The sequence below is a fragment of the Columba livia genome, chromosome 9, assembly GCF_036013475.1.
Source record: "Columba livia isolate bColLiv1 breed racing homer chromosome 9, bColLiv1.pat.W.v2, whole genome shotgun sequence".
Classification (NCBI taxonomy): domain Eukaryota; kingdom Metazoa; phylum Chordata; class Aves; order Columbiformes; family Columbidae; genus Columba; species Columba livia.
The window spans coordinates 10472932-10492087 of record NC_088610.1 but is presented as its reverse complement, the minus strand read 5'-3'; the positions used below and the strand labels follow the sequence as shown (position 1 = coordinate 10492087).

Here is a 19156-nt window from a genome sequence, read left to right as displayed (position 1 = left end):
ACCCAATTACCAACTATTTCAAACATGAAGCATTCTTAGCCTCACCTTGGATCAACGTGTCCAGCAGTGCCAGTTCCCAGAAAATAAAAACAAATAAATAAAAAAAAAAATCTTCAGTGAGTACCTTCCCTCTGACCTGAGCGGCTGCCAGAACACAGACAGTGCTTTACTGTGGGCTGAGGCAGGGGTCAGGCAGCAGGGGCTCATTAGGGAGCAGGAGGCCTACAAGGCAGCATCAAACACGCTGGGCACACCTCCTGCAGAAAGTCACCCTCTCTCTGAATCTTTGTAATTGGCAATCAGTCCCACATAAGGCCAGGAATCTGGCTTATTAAAGTATGAACTGCTGTGCCCCTCGTTAGATGCCAAAAACATCTTCTCCTGTGGGATTATTTACCTTGCAGATGGGGTTACTGGCCCCAGAGCAGCAAAAATGATTTATAGCAGAGATGGGGCAGCTGGGGCACGTTTCCCACCCATGGGGTGATACCACGCTCTTTCACAGTGAGGCTGCTTCCCACACACATCAGAAAATATCCAGTATAGCTACATGCACACAAGGCATATGTTCCTGTATAAGGTATCTATATAGTGTAGCTCCTCATTCTGCTTTCACTGTATTTTATCTTTAAATTGGGAGAGCTTCTTTGTAACAAATCATCAGAGAGGAACAGCTAGTTACCAAGGAGATTCTCTGATGAATCAGAGACTGACTGGTATAAGATCTAGACAGGCTGTAGCTTCTTAATTCGTGAGACCTTACATTCTAAACGGAGGTGGGGGGGAAATCCTATCACAACCAACTGTGGACCACGCAAGCAAAAGCAGCTTTTATTTTTGCCGTAGGAGCAAATAGAAAGCACAGAGTATGGGAAAACAGTGAGATGAACGGGAGTGTCTCTCCAGCATGCTCTTGACTCGGAAAAGCAAATACCATCCAAGGACAAGCTGGTCTGATGGAGGTGACTGAGGGAAAGGCTGTGAAGCCCCTGATTTCACACTAGCATGAGCAAGGATCTGCAGGGTTGAGCAAGCGCTGGAGAAAGAGCTGCACAACTGCTTCTGCACAGCCCCAGCATTTCGGAAAGTAAAGTCTGCACAGCCAGTTGAGGTGCTGCCCATTTGTGTGCCAGTCACAGACTCGGCACAATATCTGGACTGTCCCAGCCCTCAGCCTGCTTTCCTGCCCAACTCCTGCAGCTTTCTTCCCAGGAGCGAGTGAGAGGGATGAACTTTGCCAAGGGACAGTGAAGGTACTGAGCCACACTGAGCATCCTGCCCTGTCGGGGATGTCCATCATGTCCCAGAGGAGCCTGGACAGCCGGGGATGCACAGGCAGAGCAGATGGGAAGAAGAGTTTTTATGAAGGTGAGGATAACAAGAAGCTTAATAAAATAAAGTTTGGAGAGAGAAAGCTCAGCGTCTTGGGACTGACTTTATTCAGAGGTTCTTCACAGTCATGTCCTTCTGGCAGCTTGTTTCTGAATAATTACTGAACACTGATGCTTTGCCTCTATTTAAAAAACACGGAGTGACTAAAACTGCCTGGGAACTGCAAGAGCGGCGAGAAATATTTGGAGACATCAAGAGACAGGATACACAGAAACCTCCTGCTTGTAAATAAGCTGTTTTCCCAAAGGTGGAAACTACAGAAATATGTAGATGAGAGGGAAAATCTCCCTGTCAGATCCCATTGAAATCTCCGTTTTGGGCACGGCTACTCCACTGCTGCTAAGGTAAACCTGATCTTTACTGGGGAAAACTGCAGGATGTGCCAAGGTATTCAGGACAGGGATGGTGCCAAGAGCTTAGATGTGCTGCCGTGAAGTATCGGGGAGTAAAGAAAAAAGTGTGATTTAGAGCAGATTCATACTTTTCTGCTAAGTGCACCCAGTGGAAAGATTTCCTGGAGCAGTTGCATTTGAGAAGATGCTGGTGAGAGTCAGGATTTAACTAAGGATTTGAGTGAAGGACATTTTAGAGGCAAAATGTTGGAAGTGCTGTTTTACAATACAAATTACACTCCCCTATCTGAGGAATGAATTAGCTGTTGGTAGCATTTGTGGGCTGGAGCTAGATGCTTACAGTAACGTTTTAGTGATGCATATTGTAATGTTATTATTGAGGGGGACAACATGCTTGAATACCTCGCAGACATCTCATTTAGAGAGCAAAATACTCCAGAATGCTGCGTATAGACTGAAAAGAACATAGGGGGTAGGGAAGAGGCACAAGAAACATCATGCTGACAGCAAGCTGCTTTCAGCACCACAGAGATAAATTGTCAGGAAATTCCAAGGCACAGCTCCCGGACCGTGGGTAACTCACTGTCCATCCTCCAACTTCACACCCAGGGGCTTGTGCAGCATTCACTCACTGCACTTCCCAGCTGTGCCAGGCAAATTAAAGGTGTAGTGGCAGCAAATTAAAACAGTCTGCCAGCTTTCATGCACTTAATGAGCTATTTGGTCTTATTTTACTTCATATTTATTATCTTTATCCACTTCAGGGTGAAATTAAAGTAATTTATACACTTGCATGTAAAACAGAGAAGGACTGAGGAAGCAGTAACTGCACATAAACTTCCCACAGGCAGACCATAAACTTTCAGGCACTCCCCAGTTTACAAATATCATGCTGTGCCACAACAGCGCTGTTATTTCAGTCTCAGGCTGATTTTGGATAACCATACTTCCCAGAAAACATTCAGAGTTTTGTTTTTTCAAACGTGTACAAGCAGTGGCTGCTAGAATGTGAACAGTATCTCACAGTGCTTTTAATCCAAGAATAGCAAATAGGTAGATTAGGGATTTACAAGTAGAGAAACTGAGGCAGGGAGTATTTAAATAATTTGGATAAAAACCTGCGGCTGAACAGAAAGAGCAGTCAGATAGGAACTTAAGTCTTCACTTCCACTGCTTTGCAGTAACTATTAGTCTGAAAAGCCTTGGAAAATCATAGCTTGTGACTTTTGCTGTGCAACAGAGCTGTTATGAACACAGAGACCAACTGCAGTACAGCCCCTGTATGCTGTGGTCCTAAACTGGAGGAATATCTGCATTCTGACTTTGCTTGTGAATTCTGATTGCAGTAAATGAGCAGGAAGTTGGAAATGGTCTGAACATTGGCTTTGGAGTTAGGTTTGTTGCCACTAGCATTGGTCTGTGTAGATACCCAGAATAAGGTCACAGAAAGAAGTGGGGATTTATGAGGAATATGACCTGCCAGGTGGAGGGTGGCCTCCACCAAGCCATGGTGCTTGACAGCACATCTGGTCCCTTGGTACTAAACTGGTGTTGTAATAGACAGAGATTGTTACAGGTAAAGCTGAAATACAAAGAAATTGATAGAGTTTGCTCCAGACCTCTGCATGTGTGTATTCTTACATGGTGTTTCTGAGAAATCAGTTATTCTCAGCACACATAGTGTCTGTTGCTGAGTGCCAAGTCCAGGCACTGGGGAAACTTATGAAACAGCCATACAGATTAGCTCTCAGTTATAGTCCATTCAGTCCCACTTGAAGAAATTCTGTCTTTCCCCAGCCATACAGAGCTCTGTAACCTTACCAGAATCCCCCTTATTCACCTGCAGCCTCTTGGCAGGGCAGGTGGGTTCTACCTCGCAGGGGCACTCTGTACTAGCTCCAGACATTGACTTCTCCCCAGCCAGTAAAAATGCTTAGATGGATCCCATAGGGTATTTCCCCAGTGTCCCCAGTGTGGCACCCCAGCATTCCTTTATCTCAGCTGGTCACATCAGGGGACATCCCAGGAGTCCCAAGGCTGCAGTGGGTTGAGCAAGCCAGGTTTGGCAGCAGGATTTGGGACCATACCAGCCCCTCATACACCCTGGAAGGCAAAGCTCAGTGCCAGCACAGCAGGGAGGTGCAGGATCCTTCCTGACAACCTTCTCCTAATGACCCAGATTGCATCAACGGGCTCTGGAGGGAGCCCGCAGCCAGTGCTCTTCAGATGGGAGCGCAGGATTTGCAACATGGGGCCCAAGAGAGACAAGGAGCACAGCAATGGGAAAGGAAAGCAGAAGACCTCAGCACCCTTCCCACCTTCAAAGCTGGTAAATGTAACTGATTTCTTTTTCTGCTCTTGCTTTTAAATGAGCCAGAGACATCACCCCCTCTCTGTGCCACTTTGCATGCCAGCCTTTTGGGGAGACTCCAATGCTGAGTGCTGAACTTTGCCTTCCTGGCAACCTAGTAAACTGGAGTATTGCATGTGTCCAGAATGGCCAAATATTTCTCTCTTTCAAATTTAAGGACCATTTGGTAGATAAATGTACCAATAACCAAACGCTGCATGTTGTGCCAGTAGAGAGGCTGTGGTAGCAAAGGAGTCTCCTGGTTTCTGCATGCTTATTTAGAGGTTAACAACTACCAATGCTTGTAATACCCCTCCAGGAGAATGGCAGAGGTAGTAAAACCCAATCAGTGAAGGGGTCTCTGTGAACCTCCCTGAAATTATGCACGGGGAGGGAATGTCAGAAGTCCCTTCTCCCGTGACAGTCGCCCTTTGGGACACTGTAGCTCTGCAGTGTCCCTGGGTTGAGAAATGCCTTTTGGTTCACATAATCTTGTTTAAATGCAACTAGCATCCTCCCCTATGCAGATGCAAGCCACAAGCACCATTATTCTGGGCAGATAAGTCACTTACAGCAACATTGCCTCTCTCTTAATGGAAGAGAGGCATCACAGCAGTAGCTACACTATGGACCATTAATTTACTGCCAGGTGGCTTGACCCTAGAGTTTAACACACATTTAACTAGAGGTCTACAGCAGAGATACTACAGTGCAACTGTAGAAATGTACTTTTACAGGAATAGTTTTAGTGCCAGTTGAACTCGGTGGAAAAACTCCCTCCGGGTCCCACACAGCCGCTGGTACGCACCCACTGACACGTAAACGCTGCTGGGTGGAATATTTGGTGGTTTGCAAAAGTAAGAGGCAGTGTGATTCCAATAGGGGTTTCACCAGAAATGAAGCAAGGTAGAAAGTACCAAGTTAGTCAGACAGCAACTTAATTATCATTCAGGTAAAACCTTTAAAACAGAACTGAAAATCTGCTCTCCTGATGCAGCCCCACAGACACTTTCAGCCCTTGTGCTTCAGACACGTATCAATATCCTTTGCTGGGTTGGGTCCAGACCAAGTTGACTTCACTTAGCACCACACTTGCCCTTCAGCACAGGCACATACCTGCCACTTAATGCTCAGAAATATAATTTCCCTTCTGCACTGTCAGAGGTGTGCAGCCAGGGTAACGAGTCAAATTCCTACACCATTTCAGTCAATTTAACTCCCAATTTACTCAGCAGAGCCATGCCCATTTCTAAAACAGCTCAGCTGCATCCCTCCATTGGTAAGTTGGCCTTGCTAACCAGTATGTGTCCAGCAGCAGTTTTATGCTCCTGCTAATATCAGTGGAGACTTTTAAATTGCCTTTAATTAGAGCTTTGAAAGATCCCACTGTTTCTCAGCAATTAGTTTCTGTACTGGTTTTATTTGAACAGTAGCCCTCCACACTAGAGATGTGGCAAGCTTAAAAAACTGTCCATTTTTCACTGTACTTTTAACTCTGCTACTGATGTGTAAAGGCTGGTGGGGAGACAAAATGTCGAAAGTGAGAGAAGAATGAAAAATCTGGAAATAGCTTAAGCCCATTCATGTCCTACCCACATGGTCACAGGTTTTTGTTTGCGTGGGTTGGGTCTTTTTTACTGCCTAAAACTAAAGTTTCTCTGCGCCAAAACAGTTAATTAGCTCTGAGTGAAGCTGCGTGGTCATGACAAGCACTAGAAGTTTCAGGGATGGAGGAGCAGGATGTAAAGCATCCCACTACTGCCAGGTCTCAGCACTGCAGGCTGCCTCACAGCTATGAGTAGGTCAGCATTAGGAGCCAAAGGTTGCTCCTGGCTGAGATTTACTGTAGCACGAGGTCTTGGTTTGGAAGGAATTGACCTTTCCTTCCCCTCATCAGGTCTCCAGCCTACTCCCACTCTGCACATGTCCATCCTTCAGTGTCCCCCTGCTCTGTCATCCATATTAGATTCTCCCTGTCCCACACAGGTCTCATTGTTCCTCCCCAGGTGTCCTTAGGCCAAGATGCTACATCTGACACAGCAAACTACCTTACTCCTTCCTCTCCACATCCCTCCGCCCTCCATCTTTTGGCCTCCAGGGCTCCTGCTCCTCTGTTTTTCCCCCACACCAGCTCCGGAGCTGCAGCAACCTGATCTGCAGGATGGTGTGCTTTCACCACCTTGAAACAAGCCTCCAAGTTATTAAAGCCATTTAATATCCCTTGTCTGACTGATACAGAAGTTACACTAAAAATAATTGCATTTCTCACTAGTTACAGATAAAACAGACCCTTTTAAATCATTAAGATATGGCCTGATGATGCATTATGAGATATTAACAGCCCCATAAGTGAAATAACAGATACAAGACCAAAAGCTAAGTCGTAAGTGTTCTCAGATGCCTGCAGATTAATCTTTTTATATCTCTATCGGAGCATTCACCAAAGCTTTCTGTTACTGTACAGTCTTAAAGCCACAGGACACCTCTCTTCCCAGTTACCACTCTGCCTTGTCTACAGGAGGCAAGAGCAGGCAAGAAAGGTGTTTGGTGAAAGCTGATGGAAAAGCTGAGAACAGAACCTGGAAATCTTGATTTCTTGTTTTCTGTTTCACTCAGTGGAAAAAACAGTTCCTTGTTGTGTCAATCCTTTCCAGTGATTATAAAACTAATACTACTTTCAAAATGTTTTTCTTCAAGTACACATCCACTCCTGATCTCATGAGCTCAACTGTACTCCTGGTATTTTTGGAATTGATTGCAACCTCCTGATCCATAAAAATAAGCAACACAACCAGCAAAACAAGAGCACAGGTGCTGCTAAAAGAGCAATCACTCCTCAGGATCTGATTCTGCAGTTACACAGCCTGAGACAGAAACCCACTGCTGACTCCAGGCAGCACAGGTGACAATTTCCCTCAATTTAGGGATTAAATAGATGACCACATAGCAGTTAGCTGACCTGTAAGTGCTGTGAGTGCTCAAGAAGCAGCAGAGCTTTGCCTTAATTGCATGAGCACATAGGTTGTTCCAGCTCCACTCAGGCCCCCACTCAAGGATTTAAAGTGGTCTTCAGTGCTGTCTCTGTCTCAAGTCCGTTAGTCTCCTTCGCATACACATAAGGTGCTGGAGAGCTTCAGCTCCCATCCTTGCTCCTGCAGTGCAAATCACAGCTGTTTTGTTTTATGCTGTTGAATCAAGAAGACCAGCAAGTGACTAATGTCACAGTGGTCAGAAAAGGCAAGGCAAAAAGTTTAAGCAGAAAAGCTCTACCAAAATTCACCACAAAGGTTCTGAGTTTAATCTCACCCCTTTTTATCCTTACAACCACAATCTCAACCCAGAAGCAGCAAATTCCACAAGGACACCAGAAATCCATGGCTGTTTGGGAGCTCTGCTCCTAACCAAGTGCCCGGCATCTGCAGGAGGGACCATCATGTCGCACAGGAGAGCAGCCATTCTAAATTGGTCATTTTTGTAGGCACCTGACAAGTACCCAGCCACAGTCAAAAGTCAGTCAAGCCATCTGCAGCTTCCACAGGCAAACTCATCACATGAGACAAATGCATCACTTATTTTCACCATAGTTAATGACCATGCACCTGGAGGCTGAAATTTCAGTTCATTCCAAGAAATACAATGGTCAATAACAGATTCAGCCCACAAATAACTGGAGAAGCCCTGACCTGTGCAATGGTCCAAGGATAGAAAGAAGACTCATTTATTTATTGGTTGTTTGTAATCTCTCCAAAAGTAGCAGAAATTGTTCCCTCAGAGTTATATTTATTAAATTATTGCTATAGCCTAGCCCAGAACTACTCCAGTGATATATTATTAGATCTACTGTCTAATACTACAGGCAGCTGCTCCCACTCAATAAAACTGACTACAGCGCATACATTTGTTCAACTAGAGGAGATGGCTTTGGAGTTTGATCATCAAGCTGAGACCAACTAGGTGCTCAGGTTGAGTAGTTAACATCCGTAAAGACTCTCTAGGCAGTCCTGGATATACAGTATATGCTGTAAGGAAGGGTTGTTTATTTGAGGGAGTTAGCCAGCAGGGAAAAGGGAAAACAAATCCCTCATCCCTGGTCATAAGCATTAAAGACTGGAGCTGCCTGTTGTAGGACCATGGCCAACTATTTCTTTTTCAAGAAACTGGCTTAACTCCAGCCTTCAAAGATGTTGTCAATGGCATTTTGTTAGGTGTCTCAAGGAAGAAGATATTACAGATATATGGACTATCATTAATTATTGCTGTCAGTTTTATAGGACAAGTGTCAATGCAACACAGCCAGGGCCTCGTGCTTCTGACACCAGCAGGATCCAGCAGCCCTGGAAAAGCAGGTCAGGCAGCCTTATGCTGGTCTCTGGCTGGGGACAGCTTCACCATCAAGGGCTACCAAGGACAAGCCCCCCAAAAGCTCGAATCTGTCATTTTACACGTTCTCCAAACTTGCCTTTACTTCCTCAACATTTAATTGAAACCTGCAGCTATGCCATACTCACCCTAGGCCTCACTAATCAGATTTTGTCTCCTCCCATCACCAATCAGGTTACCACCCACACTTGTCCCCTATGCAACACTGCAACTAAAGCTCCCATATATTATTTTCCTAATTTCAGATGACTCTGTGCCCACATTCCTTTTCCCCTGGCTGCACCCTCATGTTCCCCCTAAGCTGCATCCCCGCTATTGCCTTTTGATAGCCACTGGAGCACTCAGGCTCTGTCTTATGCTACTAACCCACTCCCCCATTTGATACAGGCTCTCTCCTTACAGACAGCAACGATCAGTCTCCCTACAGTAAGGCCTTATTACTAAGAGTGGAATTTTCCAAATATTGACTCATTTTAGCCTAAATATCATTCTGTTACTATTGCCTATAAAGCTGGCTCTGTTTCACCTTCTACAGTACTCCAAAAGTGACTTGGCTGCATTAAAGATAATTCACACTTAATAGCAGCAAAACCAGGCTGTGTTTAGTACAGTCTATCAGCTAAACCAGAACTTTGAGACCCCCATCTGCTCTTGTCAAACAGTGATGGGCATGAATACACTCATTTCTGCACAGCTCTTCCATGACCACATGCCTATACAAGAAGGAAAGTACATACATTCAGCCTTACTGAACTTTAGTTGCAGTAAACACAGAAAAAGTCTCCTCTTGATGCAGTTCAATATGCATACTTTACACCAGAAGGCTGCAGCATAAGGCATAAAGATACTTTAAGAAATAATGCACAAATACAAAGGAAATACTTCAGAATACCAGACACAATACCTTGGATAAACATATAGCGCTCTTCCTCTTGCTTGCAAACATCTTTCCCCATTTCAAACAACTCCAAATTCTTTGGTCAAATGCCCCTAAAAAGCTGTTTTCTTCAAAATGTCCTAGCCAAAAACTCCACAGAACTATCCCCAACAAACCAACCACACTTATTGTTGGGTAAACTATTTAACTGCTCTTATTCTAGCCTTGATCACAAGCACCTGGAACCACCAAACACCCAGCAGACCCTGGGCTGAATGTTCTGAGTTGCCATAGTTCCATTGACTTTAACAGATCCCTAATGACAATGGAATTATCTGAGGACGTAGAAGGTCTTTCCTTTATTTGTTTATAAGGGCAGACAGTGTTTAGAGATAATATAGTAGAAAAAAAAATCTTATTAAGCTGAAATCAGGCCAGTAGCAAAAGTTAACTTGCTTGCAAGCAAAAGGTTTTGTTTTGTGATACATTGATTGTACCTCTGAAATTCAGGTACGAGGTTTAGCAACCATTTATTTAGCAACAACTTCAAGGGACAGTGAGCAGAAGACAGAGGGTGTTTTGGATGTTTTTGCATGACTCGTGTTACCAAGGAAACTGCCTCGGTGATGCCTGTGTGCTCACCATGGCGGGGTCACTTGGGCTTTGCTTCTCAGAGTAAGGGGTGAGTCATGGCTGGAGAGTAAACTACACAAACTTGCTAAGGAATGCCTTTGTCACGTTCTTCCACTCACATGTGAAAATATACATTAGTAACAGTAGTTAATAATAAAAAACATTAGCAACAAGAGATCTTCAAATAGACACAGAAAAAACAACAACAAAACACTATTTTTGCCACACACTGCCACAGCTCTTGGCAATGTTAGAGTATAACACTAAAATATGTCATGACAAAAACATCTTGATGATACCACATTCTGAATATCAGTGATTTCTAGTTCCCCTCACATGATACAATTAAAGCCTGAGTTACTAAACCACCTAGTCATTTCTGAAACTATCACCAGAAACAGATGTATATTGGTTGTGTGTTGTGCTAGTGGCAACAGTAGGCTTCAATTTGTGGATGTGCTGGTTGAAAAAGAAGAAAGGCATGATTATTAATCTCTACCAAACCAGTTAGGTGTGCATACAGACAGGTGTAGGTATATGAAGGCGATAGCCATAGGATAGTTATAGACGCTCTCCGCCTGTAATCTATGTGGTGCCTCTATATCCTCGTGCACCTTGTCTCTGAGAAGCCATCAAAGAAGTAGCTCTTATTTTATTTCTTTGTGTTCATTTCAGGTTTTTTATGCTTTGGTTTTGTTTCTGCAAATAGTGATGAGCTTGATATAGGATCAGCTGGTTTTAGGCTATCATAAATATTGCAGAAATGCCCATTACAAGACCTTAATTAGCACTGACAGACATTACATATTTGTACTTAAGGTTCCATCTGAATGATCATCCAAAAGCTTACCTGAGCTTGCAGAGCCTCATAGGTCTCCAGCATGGCCCGGAGTTCTTCCGGTTGATCACTGGAAGATATGGCAACCAGGAATCTGAATTGGGCCAAATTCTGCTTCTTCTTGAAGTTCAGGTCAAACCTTTGGTCTGGGCAGTGGCAGCCAGCATTTCTTACCCCAATGTTTTTCTTTGGCAACCTCACGGGTCCCTTATTTTGGGCAATACCTGCTCAGTGTTCCTGGAATAAATCTGGAATGGATCCCAGGAAGCCGGTAGCACTTCTGCTGAAGTGAATGGTACATCAAGATGTACTGAACTGAAGAAATGAGCACTCAATGACTCGTTCAACTCTGTGTGCCTTCCTGTAGTGTATTTTCAATACATTTTCAGACTTTGAGATTTTCCATCTGGCATTAACAGAAGAAAGTATTAAGAGTTAAGGGCTTAAGCAATGGGGGTCATTTCTCATGTCTGCTCCCACACAGCACCAAGACAGCTGGAAATGCCACATACCTCTTTCTTCCCCTGTTCCTTCACTGAGGGCTCATTTTGTTTTCCCATGCAGAAGGAGCTGGACTGCCTGTTACTTCATTTTGCTGACAGACAGTTTTTAAAGTGTCAGAAAAAGAAAAGTCCAAGGCAGTGCCTGTGGTCATCCAAGTGGAGAGAGCTGCTGGTCAGCACCTGCCGTAGTCCCCTGCCAGGGACTGGGTACACGGGCATTTTTGGTGCTGTCACCTCTGGCTCTCCAGCCTCCTGTTGGGGCATTCATTACATTTGTAACTGTAAATCGCTGTGAAACCATGAGGACGGCTGAGCTCCTGCTGCAGAGCTTAAAAGCAGTTGAGGTTTAGGCTGCCTGTCCCATCTTGTTTGATTCCTTGTCTCACTGCTTTGGTAAGCAATACAAGCTGATCCTTGCATGATGCTTTTCCTGAAGCAGATGGCTGCTTTCTTTTAAAGCTTTCTTATTACGGAAGTTTGCAAGTGCCAAGATAAGTATTTAACCCTTGAGGGCTTGCATTCAGCACAAGCACCACATCAGACGATCTGCAGGAACACCACTGCTCATACCAGAGCACCCACCTGATGGGCCATCTTGGCTGGCTCACCACATCTTTGAGTGACTTCAAGCAGTGGTTTTGTGGACCACACTTGCACAGGCCCTCTGATATAAGTCTGACTGTTTCCTTTAGGCAGTCTGCCTTGTAGCAAGTCCTCATCATTCATTTAAAAGGAGACCTGCATTACAGTCAGGCTTTTAGCCCTCACAGACCCAAGGCCTGGCAGTCCCCAGTGTCCTCTTCCCACCTCTGCTCACGTCCCTGTTCTGCAGCAGCCACCAGACAGGAGGATATTGGGATGTGATTTAATGGTGGATCTCAACAAGGACAGCAAGTGACTTAAAGACAAGGGTCATCTGTACTCCTACAGAGGATCTGCCAAGGATATATTGAATTTATCAACAATTTCTTTTAATATTTACCACATTCCCTACTGCCTTTTGTGAAATACTTTGATACTTTAGCCAATACCCACCACACCTCTTTTATTTTGATTTTATAGTCCTTGCCAAGGAGATCAGGAATACATGTTATTCCATTTGCTCCTATAAGCTGCCATTTCTCCAAATACCAAAACATTAACAGACCTCTATGTAAATTTCTCTCAAATGTGGAAGAATGAGATTTAATATTGCTTCTCTTTGGTCCAATGAGAGGTTTACTTGTTTTTACAGTAAAATCTTTGCTGTTGCAATTTATCAGCCAAACAAAGATAACAACCTTCTTATGGCTTCACTGTAAAGCTTTGCTGCGAATTGTAGTACCCCTGCCAGCTGCAGCTGCTGTATTAAGTGCTCTTAAGTTTGGGGTATTTGGCCTCAGGATCCCCAGTTATGTTCGAAATTTTCTTTTAGTCCAAAGCTTGGAAGCTGGGATGAGTTAATAGCCAAACCTACCTCTACTCTTGAGGCTGCTGTAGTGCAATGTTACCTCTAAGTGCGATGCAATTCCATCTGGTGAATCTTGGCTCAGACAACTGATAAATTTATCTGTTGCTGCCAGCTGTGAAACGGCAGGGTGCCTGAGATGAGCATCCGTAGCATCCACCCCCACAGGACAACATGTTGTTTTTTATTTCTGGATCTAGATAAAAATTCATCAGCCTTTTGGGAAGGAAAAGGGTGTAAGGGTTAATAGTATAACAATGCCATGAGCTGGTAGGTGACTGTTCTGCCCGACATGATAGGAGTCTGGTGGGAATGCTGCCTTTGTGGGATTTTTGTTATTTTCTTGGACCAATCTGCAAGAGAAGGGCTAATCTTATGTGATTTCAGCCACATATTCTCAGGCAAGAACATGTAGAAATCATTTATTTTAGACTCATCCAACAGCTGGAGCACACAGGGCAGCTTTGGGTGCAAGGATTCAAAGCAAATTCCTCAAAGCTCTTCCCAAAATTTAACCCAAGAGCCCCAAGTGAACATTTGACTTTATATCCACTGATTATCTTTCTAATTATTCATTAAAAAAGACAACTGATTTCTGAACTAAGACTTACTGAAGACTTAATAGCTTGGTATTTGAGCATCAGTGACTTTGTTTCACTGAATTGTCCCATTCGCTCCCATAACTAAAAGTTAGCTCCATCACACAGCTCCAGGGCCAGTGCTGTATCATGAAGGACCAACAGGTAGCATACAGTGACATTGGAAAAGGCAGCAATATGTTCACATGTTGTTTGGCCATGGACTGCAGGTGTATGTGGCTCAGTGGGGAAACCTGTCAGAGCAAGCCCTCTGCATATCACGTTATCAATGCTGTAGCATCATGCAGCACCTCACGGGTTTCCTCCAGGGCAGCCAGACAACTGAACCCAACAAAACCCCTACAATCATTTGAAGGCTTTGTGCCTCTATTCTTCATAACGTGACTGGCTCTAAAGAGAATTCAGTTTGTTTCCAGACTGCTTTAAAAAACCCTTCACCTAGCTTTGACCTCAAATCCTTCTGCTCCAGATAGGGCTAAGAGAAGATTGCTCTTTAGGACTCCATCACTTGTTAATTCTCTTAAAGAGATTACTCAAATCTCCTAAACAAATATCAGACTAGATTTTGGATTAAGCGTGGGTGCTAAAATGACCTTGCTGATAAAATCAGTGTGATCTAACCTCACAAATTGAAGAGGGAAGCCTTGGATGTAATTTTGACTGGGTAGGTACTATCATGGTAAGTTATCGGACTGCTCTGCATGTCTGTTCTGCTATCTCTAATATTTCTGCAATGTTCCTTAAGAACCTATACAAAAAACGACAAATCTTCAATGACAGAGTCATTTGGGCTACGCACAACCTGCTGTTCTCTTTTACTAATGCTTATTGCTTTATTCAGTTCTTATATAGGAACTCTCTGGTTCATTTCAGTGTCAGCACGAGGCTGGTTTACAACAGCATCCTGACTCCTGTGTTAATCAAAGTGCCATTGTTTGGAAGTGGATTGAGCTTAGCAGGTTTGGCAGGGAGCTCCGGTGCAGGTGCTTGGGCGTGCTGGTGTACCCTGGGGTCCACCGCGGACCCGACTCCCCTGTCTGCCACCTTTGGGTGATTTCCCCGCTGTGCAGCTAATAGCCAGAGTTATTTATGTCCTGTGTCTATCTGAGCAGTTTTCTTTGTGTCTCGCTTGGGTTTCAAAAATAATTAACCCTGCAAAGACAGATGTGTGTTTTGGCAGTGTAGGACCTTTTCTTGAGAACTAAGAGTGGTACAGTGAGGTTTACATTAAGTGGTTCTGTCATTGTGTTGTGGCCAGGAATTAAGCTCAGAAATTTTATCTGTGATGAGCATTTCACATAAGAGAGATCACTAAGCCAAAACTTTATAAATTTCCACCTAGATTTCTTCTGTTGTTGTTTTGTTATTCTGTTACTGTTCTTCTGTAACCCCAGCAGATTTCCTTGCAAAATCTCTGGCATCTGTAAAAGAAACAATTTCAAATCCAGTAAGAATTCACAGACTACTAAAAAAAAAATAAAAAATACAAATCCTTGGAGGGCAAAGCCAATCACAGCTGAAGCACTTATGTCTACTTTCAAATCTCTTTACCCAAATTTCAGTTTAATTTGCTCATTTGCTAATCCAAATTTTCCAGTACTGTGCTTACAATATCTAACCAAATATCACTCATGTGGAAACACATTAAAATTCTGCAACAAGCTGGAACTTACAGCTTCAATACCGTTGTCAGCTTTGCTTCTCAACAGTCAACAGGTAATGGTGGGTCTGCCTTCCTCTCCTCAAAAACATATCAGTCGTGTCTGCTGTTCCCTCCCTGAGCTCTGTGCTCCATTTCACTCTCGCTGTTGTCCATTATGGCAAAAGCATCCTACTTCACTAAACTTCAAGTATAGCTGATGCAGAAATATAACCTTTTCTAAAAGATACTTTCATATGCTACTACTTGGTTTTCCTTTGTTTTTCAATAATTTAATATATTTTTACAAAGAAAGTTGACACTGTGATTTGCCACACATAAAAATAGCAAATAATTGTACTGTGACAAAATATTTGGAATAGTGCTACCTGTGCACAGCAAACAGAACTCAGAAACTGTGTAATACACGCTTGACTTCTGGCAAAAAGGAAGAGCTATCTGATTTTGCTCTGACAGCGAGGGCTGCTGTTTGAACAGGCAGATCCAAAGACAAAATCTCCATCACACCACCCTGGTTCCTCTGTCCTGGATGGAACAGGGCCGGGTCTCACTTCTGCTCAAGGAACGCCATGCAGGGGGAACACGGCAGATCCAGCTCTCTCTGATCCCAGCTGGGCTCCCAGGGATAAAAGTGTCCGTAAGGACCCCAGGCTGAGGCGGAAAGTGCATCTCTGGATGAGGCAGCTGAAAGTCGCTTTGTGCTCAGTAGCGCTGGCTCCCTTCCCACCACAGCTGTCTCCTTCTCTCCCTTCAGGGGGTTATATTTCTGTGAGCTAGTTTAAGGAGAAAAGCCTTTTTAATCCGCCATCTTGCAGACTCAAAATACGGATTTTTTTTTTTTTTTTTTTGAATAAAATACAAATATTAGGCTCTTTAGGCAGGGACTTTGTCTTCCAACATCTCTTCAAATCATTTAGAACGCTGTTGGCATTACAGGTGTAAATACTACAAATAATGTAATACTGTTTGGATCTCAGAGATCTGTTTCATTAGGAATGGGCTCATAAAATGCATCTCCATGTTGTGATAGAAAAGGCTCAGGTATGAGGAGGGCTTCCCCAGAAGTTAGTGCTGAGCCTTGCCCTGGAAGAGCTTGGGGTAAAGAACCTATTTTGATCTAGGCTTCCTCATAATGCAGGAGGTTCTTCTTGTTTTTCTTCCATCAGTAAAAAGATGGACACCCTGCTCAAGGAGTAAAAATAAAGTTTAGCATACAGAGCACCCATTTGAGAAGTGAGCGAGAGCTGTTTCACCCTGCAGAATAACCATATGTAGTAGTTCAAGGCAGAAAGTGAGAATGAATTCCCTAAACAGCTGAAAGCAAAGAGGTTAAAAAAGACTTAAGAAATAAAAATCCTTGTAGAAAAGAATATATTATTAACTGAAAAAGTAATTTAACAGAATAGTAATGTTCTCATACCACTGAGCAAATCTAATACCAACTCTGCAAATCTAATAAGTTCTTTGCAAAAGCAAAGAGGTTCAATCTGAAGTGCACGCTTTTGAGGCTGAGGCCAACGTCCATTGAGTACAATAGAAATACTCCATCAGCTTCAGTACAAGCCAGATCAGGCATCCACTGGATTTAGACTGTCAGTGGCTGATATTGTCTTTACAGAATATTCTACTCAAACTCGCAATGGCGATTAAAGTAACATCTAATTTCCACAACAATACAATCAAATTCTCAATTTGCGCTGCTCTTGGGCATGAAGTGCAGGAGGCACCGCTGTGTTTATGCCAGAGACATTTCCTCCATTAAACAAGAACCAAAGTGGCCAATAAAAGTCACAAGTGGGTGGAAGACAAACATCAGACCTTTTTAAATGTGGTGTAATCAATAGGTAGATTCTACACAAGAATCCTGGGCTCATCCTCCAAGGGATTCATGGATAGTCAACAAGAGTCAGGGTGCCCATCTTGCAATGATCACTCCGTTCTGTTGCCAGCCATTGTATTTTTCATTTTGCTAATGGCCAGTTCGTTGTATTTCAGCAACTTCTTTTTTGCACACATGAGCTGGAAATAATGTGTTTTGTTACCCATAGCACCTAAAGGCTCCGTGCCATAATCCACATGGAATTCAGCAGCCTTCAATGTACGTGGAAAAGGCTGGCCATGCAATGGTATTTCTTACAACACAACTCCTGTGTTTTGTGTGGTCTGTCACATCTTGCAGGTCCCAGCAATGTCTCCCAGTTGAGAGTTCCATTAACTTTTTCACCCCTTATTTCTTAAAAAGCCCAGAAGTAATCTTAATCCCCCTTATCTTGCTACACTATTATCTTGCTGTGTTCCTGGCGGCTTCACACAGAGATTTTGTAGAACTATGTTTTTTCACTTAGTCCAAAATTGGCTTGAAGGAAGACAGTGCAAAGACAACTTTCCTTGAGCAAGTTAGAAATAGAAATGAAAGTCTTAGCTTGTGCCCCATTTTAATTTGGATTGGATTAGAAGAGGGTTTGTTTTACCGCAGTTTAAGAGTAGGGAGCATCTCTCGTTTAAGACTGATTCCTATTAGATTCTTCCTTTAGATTAGTCCCTTGAAGGAGCCCAAAATTATCCCTTTTCTGCAACTACCCCAACCCTGTCAACTCCAGAAAGAGTGTCGTCGTGATGTCAGTAGTGTCCTTTCTTCTGATGAACTGAGGGTGCCCGGAATGGAAAAAGGAGGTCTGAGATGGGCAACTGCTTAAATACAACTGGCCAGGAAGAAAAGGTACAAAATCCACTTACTTTAGCATGGGATTGAAGTAATGTTATGGGTTATAGCTTTCCGTATTTATAAATTCAGTACAAAAGCTTTCAAATTTGAAGCAAGCCTCTCAGTCTGTTGCTTTGGAAAGCACAGTCCAAAAGCTATTGATCTATTTATACAGATAAGCACACAACAGAGTTATCAAAATCAATGCAAACACTCAAAAAAAAGATTCAATATAACTAATAATAAATAAGTAAAGACTCAGGAAATAGAAATATACAATTTTAAAATAATTGAAATGCTGACCCAAAGAATAGCTGCTTATGAGAATTTCTGCAAAGGCAATTCCAAGAAAGAGAGTGCAAGAAATAAGTGGATAATTTCAGAGGTGGCAGACAAGAGAACAGACAAGCAGCATCCAATGCAAAGGAGATGGGCAAGGGCTAGAAAGTGGTGGAAGCAACACTGAGCAGGCGAGGTTGTTGGTTTTGGTTGGTTGATTGGTTGGTTTTTATGGTGTTCTTCTTGTTCTTGCTCATGGTTTTTTAATGTATGAATTTAAAATGACTTTGTACAAAACAAGGTATGAGCACAGTTATTGAAATCAGACCAGTGGAGAGTAAAGGAGCAGCACAAGTATCCACATACTTATGTTTTCCCTGTTTGAGTTGTCTCATTTTGCACCCATGTTCTTTTTTGAGGTCAAGAGAAGTTTTGACATGAACCCTGTTTGTTTGGTTTGCTGAGCCATTTTTTATCTGCCTGAGTTGCCTATGAAGTTGCCATGGGATGAGATGGGATGAGATGAGATGGGATGGGATGGGATGGGATGGGATGGGATGGGATGGGATGGGATGGGATGGGACGGGACGGGACGGGACAGCATGGGACGGGATGGGATGGGATCTGCCAGCCACCACCACCAATCTTTCAAAGTACATATCACTGTATCAGTTCAGGATTTAGGCTGATGACCGTACTGGGTTTATCCTACACTGTAGTGCAGAGAGCCTATCTTGAAAATAGCCTATCTATTTCAATTCTTCTTTGAGGCCTGATGAAGTCCAGGAGCCCCAGCTGCTCAGTACAGGGCAGAGCAATAAAGAAAGGCCAGCTCCAGCCCTGGACAACTCGCAACATGCTCTAGTTTTGCTTCAGGTATGGCCCAGCCAAAAATATAAAGTCAGGTTCAGACCAAGTACTGCTTCACCAACTTCAGTGCATTACAACTTACCCTGCAAAGTAAATCCCAGTTATGAACAGCCATGCTTTGCTTGGCTTCAAATGAGGAATGGCAACAGCCCAGTATTCTAGGGAGAATAGGTCACAGTTCTGGGGAGAAAAGACATACAATTTCATCTCAACCACTTTAGTGTACATGGAAATGTTAAGAGCTTGCAAAAAATTACAATAAGTATCAGCT

The 19156-nt window shown here is 43.3% G+C and overlaps 1 protein-coding gene and 1 long non-coding RNA gene across 12 annotated transcripts in view; one reads left to right on the top strand and one right to left on the bottom strand.

Moving 5' to 3' along the window:
* Nucleotides 1–19156, top strand: part of LOC102083677 (calcium-activated potassium channel subunit beta-2) — a 143669-nt gene that overhangs the window by 91425 nt on the left and 33088 nt on the right. For 3 of the 11 annotated variants that reach the window (XM_065073799.1, XM_065073797.1, XM_065073796.1), the window contains exon 2: nucleotides 847–1736. The exons of 5 other annotated variants lie outside the window; for them this stretch is intronic. In XM_065073799.1, the coding sequence (XP_064929871.1) occupies nucleotides 1663–1736 (74 nt within the window). In that variant the 5' untranslated portion in view covers nucleotides 847–1662. Of the gene's footprint in view, nucleotides 1–846; nucleotides 1737–3924; nucleotides 4075–19156 lie in introns of all 11 variants that reach the window. 3 more of the 11 variants (XM_065073795.1, XM_065073794.1, XM_065073798.1) reach the window with 2 other exon arrangements.
* The window catches only part of LOC110361786 (uncharacterized), a 29192-nt gene continuing 20721 nt past the window's right edge, over nucleotides 10686–19156 (bottom strand). Inside the window, exon 3 of the long non-coding RNA XR_010474643.1 lies at nucleotides 10686–19065. This is a non-coding gene — a long non-coding RNA (uncharacterized LOC110361786). The remainder of the gene's footprint in view (nucleotides 19066–19156) is intronic.